Source organism: Nicotiana attenuata, unplaced genomic scaffold (genome assembly GCF_001879085.1).
Source record: "Nicotiana attenuata strain UT unplaced genomic scaffold, NIATTr2, whole genome shotgun sequence".
Classification (NCBI taxonomy): Eukaryota; Viridiplantae; Streptophyta; class Magnoliopsida; order Solanales; family Solanaceae; genus Nicotiana; species Nicotiana attenuata.
The window spans coordinates 339,934-346,489 of NW_017670459.1; the positions used below are offsets into that span (position 1 = coordinate 339,934).

General features: G+C 36.2%; 1 protein-coding gene and 1 long non-coding RNA gene across 2 annotated transcripts; one reads left to right on the forward strand and one right to left on the reverse strand.

The window, feature by feature from the left end:
- The first annotated feature begins 1,253 nt into the window (after positions 1-1,253).
- LOC109239723 (uncharacterized mitochondrial protein AtMg00810-like) lies at positions 1,254-2,069 on the forward strand. Its single transcript, XM_019406305.1, has 2 exons — positions 1,254-1,523; positions 1,572-2,069. The coding sequence occupies exons 1-2, from the start codon at positions 1,254-1,256 to the stop codon at positions 2,067-2,069; spliced, it is 768 nt and encodes a 255-aa protein (XP_019261850.1).
- Positions 2,070-4,038: 1,969 nt separating this feature from the next.
- On the reverse strand, positions 4,039-5,014 carry LOC109239727. Its single transcript, XR_002069958.1, has 2 exons — positions 4,675-5,014; positions 4,039-4,302 (listed from the first exon to the last, which is right to left on the reverse strand). It is a non-coding gene; the product is annotated as an uncharacterized LOC109239727 (long non-coding RNA).
- Between the last annotated feature and the right edge of the window lie 1,542 nt (positions 5,015-6,556).

Genomic DNA, 6,556 nt, shown 5'->3' on the forward strand with positions numbered 1-6,556 from the left:
TTTTGAAAGAACTACTGATTCAGACTGTACAGGGGATCTATTCACTTCTCAACCTTCAGTTGTAGAAGTAGATAGACATAAACCACATGCACCTGTGATTCCAACTACAACCTAGAACATCCGGTTGCCAGTTGCTAAACACACCACTATAGAAGTGGAGAATGCTAGTGTGGACACATTCATAGATTATAAAGAGTCTGGTGAAGAACATGAGACACCAGCTGCTGCCCCAATAAGTGAGAATCCCATTCCTGCTATCCTTGAACCAGAAGTTGAGACAACAATAGAAGAAGCATGAATAGAAGAAGTGCATTCACAACCAACATCTATAGAAGTAGAGACTAGGAAATCTAGTCGACAAGGAAGGCCCTCTGTTTGGCTTAAATGTTACATCACCACTGCTAAGACACATACTAACACTGTCTATTCCATCTCTAATGCTATCTCTTTTGATCATCTATCCCCTGCATATCAGTCGTATCTCAATGTTTTTTCAATTTTAACTGAACCATGGTCCTTTAAGGAAGCTGCACATGATCCAAGATGGATAGAATCTATGGAACACAGATTAAAGCACTTGAAGAGAACCATATCTGGGAAGTGGTCAACTTGCCAGAAGGGAAGAAACCAATTGGTTCTAAATGGGTGTTTAAGATCAAATATAAACCAACGGGAGAGCTTGAAAGATTTAAGGCACGACTAGTAGCAAAGGGATACACCCAACAAGAAGGGTTGGACTATCACGAGTCATTCTTACCAGTTGCCAAAATGGTAACTGTGAGAATTGTTCTTAATATAGCAGCCTCAAAGGGATGGATCCTCTATCAGATGGATGTCAATAATGCATTCTTGCAAGGGGATCTTTATAAAGAAGTATACATGATCTTGCCACAGGGTTTCCAACGACAGGGGGAGAATAAAGCTTGCAGACTATTAAAATCACTCTATGGCTTGAAACATGCTTCAAGACAGTGGAACATTAAGCTCACAAATACCTTAGTGAGAGCAGGATATTAGCAGAGTGCATATGATCATTCTCCATTCACTAAGAAGATAACACATGACATTGTGATTATATTGGTGTATGTTGATGATCTCTTGATCACTGGTAGCAATGTTTCCCTTGTGGAAGAGGCCAAGAGTACATTACATAACAGTTTTAAGGTCAAAGATTTGGGTGAGCTAAGATATTTCTTAGGCATTGAAGTGTTGAGTCATATAAGGGGATGATATTAAACCAGAGAAAATATGCAATGGAGTTAATATCCACCACAGGACTAGCCGTTGCTAAACCTGCATCCACTCCTATTGAACTTAATCAGAAACTCACCACCACAGAGTATGACAAACATGTAAGGCACAATGGTGATGAAGAGCTGCAAGATGTGGGTAGTTATCAAAGGCCGGTGGGTCAGTTACTCTACTTGACCATTACACGACCTGCCATTTGCTGTGCCGTGCAAGTTTTGAGTCAGTTCATGCAGCATCCCAAGCAGTCATACTTAACTGCTGCACTTAGAGTGGTTAGGTACATTTAAGGTTCACCTGGTCTTGGTGTCTTTCTAAAAAAGGACCCTATTACTCAGCTTTCTGCCTTTTGTGATTCAGATTGGGCAGCATGCCCAAACACACGAAGGTCGATCACTGGATATGTTGTCAAGCTAGGGGATACCTTATTGTCCTGGAAGTCCAAGAAGCAGCAGACAGTGAGTCGAAGCTCAGCTGAAGCTGAATATAGAAGCCTCGCAGCAGTAGCAACTGAGGTTACTTGGCTAGTTGGATTGTTGCAAGAGTCGAACAATGAGATACATCACCCTGTTGATCTATATTGTGATAGCAAAGCTGCTCTTCAAATAGCAGCAAATCCCATTTTTCATGAGAGGACAAAGCACATCGAGATAGATTGTCATTTTTTTCGAGAGAAGATTAAGAATGGTTTGCTCGCTCCTTATCACATTTCAACCAAGCTTCAGTTGGCTGATCTTATGACAAAAGGTCTTGGTGTTGCTCAGCACTCCTTCCTTCTTTCCAAGCTCGGAGTGTTCAATATTTTCTACCCTCTAGCTTGAGGGAGAGTCTTGGGATATAGGGTCTAAGTGTACATAGTAAAAGTATAGGGTATGTTTAGAGTTAGTTATAAGGTGGTTAGTTAAAGTGGTTAGTTGACAACTGTACAAGAGTTGTCATTTAGTTAGTGGTGAAGCTCTATATAGCATTGTAATGAACGAATGCTTAACCGACTAAGAAATACAATTTCGATTTCTCTTCTTCTACATTTCTCAATCTTCTTCCTCACAAATCTAACATTCACGTTAACGGTTTGGGTTATCAGTCATCGGCTTATAAAAGTAACAATCCGCTAGCCATCCAATAAGCTATCAGGCGTATTGGTATCGGATTAGCAATTATCAGGCGGTTTTTTGGCTAAATTAAATAGACAATAAAACAAAATTTTAGAATTAGAGATGAGGAAAAAATTGGAGTAAAGCATTACATCTGCTTGGTGCTCGCATCTCTCTAGTCAAGCATTTATATAATCCAATTGGTTTTAGCAATGCTGCTAGTAACAATTTCATGTACAGAGAAAGATATAGGCTTCTCAATCTCAATAGACAATTTTTGTAAAATATAGATCTGTTTTTCCTGTTAGATGGCGATGATGATCAACATCTTCAGTTGATCATATAGTTCAAGATTGTGGTTAAATATGTCCACTCTAAATTATCACCAGTCCAAAGGGATTCTTTAAAAGTTGTACTTTTTCCTTTTTAATTTTCTAATGAACCACATAATAAAGAAGAAATTGATGGATATAGCAAAACCAAAGTCCATCTGAGCAATATCTTCCTAGAATTTACTGACTACTGCGGCATGAATTGAGATTTGATAAATTAGGGATTTAGGGCTTCAAAATATTACTTTATATACATAGGGGTAAATGTATAAATATAAGAATTCTTAACGGGTTAACGGTTTATCTTGTCACACCTCCTTTTCCCGAGGGGATAGGGGAGTTTTTCCAATTAAAGTGACATTAATCGAAATGTGATTATTTATTTAATTCAGAGTCACTAGTTGGAATAATTTAGGGTGTCCTAAGTCACCGTGTTTATTTTAAATCCCAAATAGAGGAAATTGACTCTTATTTGTGGTCCGCGAACATAGAAGACCGGTTAAGGAATTCTGTTAACCAAGGAGAAGGTGTGAGGCACTCCCGAGTTCCGTGGTTTTAGCACGATCGCTCAACTATTAATAATTGGCCTAATTATCTGATTTATTACATATTTCGAACCTATTGTGAATTTTGACCTTTAAACCGCTTTAATAGAATTTTAATCGCTTTTAGTGTTTATGGGATTTGTTTGAACGAGTAGCGATGTCGCGCACTCATTTGTTTTTGTACATATTGCGGATCACGCCACGTGAAACGCGCCCGCGATTTACAACATGTTTATTTTAATTATTATTTGATGTTATAATTGAGTCACATGAAATGTGCACCCGAATTTTGGGAATTACGTATCACAACTACGTCACAGGAACCGTACCCGTAATTTTGATGATTTAATTACGCGCCTAAAGCAAACTACGATGTTTGTAACTTATTCCCTAATATAATTTGAGATTGTTGTGAGGTCATCAATTATGGAATGCAATATTGGGGAGAATATGATTTGAAAATTATTTTAAGCCAACTTTTGGATGAACTTCTTGCTAAAAGAAAGATACGGCCATTTTGGAAACCTTGGCATTTTCATCTTGGAAATAGCATTGATCATAAAGTCAACTACACTTAGGCCTTATAAAGATATATAACCATTTGAGATATGAATTGCTAAGGTTCTATCAAATACATGTGGTTGTTTGAATTCACGAACTACAGCCTTAAACTATTGAATTGGGGATAATTATTCTAAATCTACAATGACAGATACGCTTACTGCATTTCAGAAGAATGGTAGGAACTTGCACACGATCACCCAACAATAAAACACAAACAATTTGAAGCTTCATCTTTAAACTTCAGAAGAAAGAATAGGGCTATCGAAAAGATGTCTAAAAAGCATGAATTGTGAACATGTTACATACAGAGATTACAATAAGTGATTCTAACAATTATAGACATTTATGAAAATTAACAACTAGTGATATAGATTAAAATACTGTCATCACCTATAGGCTTCTACTAACAGACTCTAAAATTAGACTTTTGCCATATCAATTCCTGCCATAGTGTTTACTGCCAGCTCCTTGCGATTCCAAAGCCTTGCCATTGGATTCTGAGATTGCAAGTTAATGATACTACCAACAAATAGAGAAATTAAACGAGACCAAACTACACTTACACTTACTCATGCAAATCAGAACATCTAACATATGAGAAAAAGCTACTATCCCTAGACCTTGAGTCATTTCTTATAATTTAAACTCTCAACATGCATCAAACATACGAATCATTGTTCGAGCTAAATTAAACACAGTTAATGGACAATTTCAGCTTAACTTTCAACATTGAGCAAAATGAATTTGTTTAGACATCAAGAGAGAAAGCAAATATGGAAAAATCTATAGGCCAAGACCCTCAATACACGAAATTTGGACATAAATACAGCAAGAACAAATCACAACTTCAATTTTATATTTAATAGAGATTTCAGATAGAATGTTACATACCTATCAGTAAGGAAACAGAAGGAAATGACCAAATAAAGGTCTGGAATCCAAAGAAAAGAACTCAGCTAAACAATAACAGCAAATTACAGTAGAAAACAACACATAATAACTTCAATCTTCAACCCAGAAGTCAGCAATAGACCCAAAACCAATGAAACTCTAATGCAAAATCATTGTCAAATGAGAATGAAGTTCCTAATTTTTCAGAAGGTTCATGTGTAAAAATCCATCTCAAAATCAGTCTTCAAATGAAGGAAAAGAGTCTGAATTTCAGAGGGTTTTTGGTGTGAAATCCGTGTGTGTCCAGTCCAGTGTATGAAGATAGAAGTTTTTTATATATAGAAAAATCTATCATGTGCACAAAGGATAAGGGAATAATATGCCTTCCCTAAATTTCAGGGAAAAAAAGCATCTTTTTAAAACTGAATTGGACAGCTGTTGAACAACTGTCTATCCAGATATTCCTCCAAGTTTTTTTAGCCCTTTAGCTTCTTTATTTTACCCCTTTTTACCCAAATCTGACCTAATTTTATTGGTATTATTGCCTTTTGACCCTTTCTAGAAGTTTCTCACCTAACTAACTCAGATTCTCTAATTTGCAAAGCCTTTTAGCCACCTTAAACTTCTGTTATTACCCTTTACACCCCCTTTTTTGACAACATAAAAACTAGCTATTCAAACAATTAATGGGCTAAACTTAAAACGATTGAACATAATCGGACAAACTAATCATGCAATATGAAAAGAACAACTAATTCAAATTTAAAAGAGAGAAAAGGATTACCCTGAAGGTTAAGGAACTCGAAGCTCTAACTGGTCGGCCGGAATCCGTGACTTCGAAGTGGACCAAAACTTACATTAATCAAGAGCAATTGATCAATGTCAGTTTTAAGTCACAATGATCGAACATTGACGAAGAAAATCAAAAAGAACGAAGCTAGGTTTTCTGGCCACTTTTGGATTTAAAATTCGAGGATTTTGGGTGGTTCTTTGGGAAAATTGGTAAGGGATAAAGGATTAGGGGGTGTGAGGATCATGGGATGTTAATTTGGGGTGGTTTGGAGTAGTGCCACCGCCGTAGGGAGATTTTCGGTAGCGGCTTTCACAAGGAATGAGAGATGAGAGCTGAGAGATGAGAAGGGGAAAATGGGAGTCGGTCTCTAAGGTTTGGGGGGGGGGGTCTTCCGACCATTATAAGGGGGAAGGGTGACGAGTTGGGAGACGTTGTATGTGATCTTGATAGATGGTGGAGATTAGGTTTAGTTGAAACGGGGTCGTTTTGGTTTGGTGAGGGATTTGGACCGGTTGGGGGAAAGACTGGGTTAGGGCTAATTGGGTTTTGAGGGGATTTATGGCTTAGAAATTGCTTTGGCCCAAATTCGGAACAAAACAAAACTTTTTTTCTTTCTTTCTTTTTTCTTGATTTTAAATCCTAATAAAATTAATTAAAAACCTAAATTAAGTCCAAAATCAATCTAATTTGTATAATTAAACTTAATTATCCATTTCTACCATTTAAATAATTAATTAACTCAACACTAGTGAAAGGAAATTTCTAATTTAACACTAAAAGCTAAAAATGTAAAAATGATCATAAGTTTTGTGATTTTTATTTAATAATGAAATTAATAAATAACTTAAATTCTAAAAATGCAAATAAAAACCTAAAATGCAATGCATAAAATTTTTGACATTTTTGTGGTATTTTCTTATGATTCAAATATATTAAATATGTAACTAAATGCAAACAACAATTGGCAAGGAATTCCTAAAAATTCCATAAAATTAAAATAGTTAGAAATATCAATTTTTTTTGATTTTTGTAGGAGTATTTTTAGTCGGGAAAAAATCACGTGCTCACAGTTGCCCCTCTTTGCTCGAA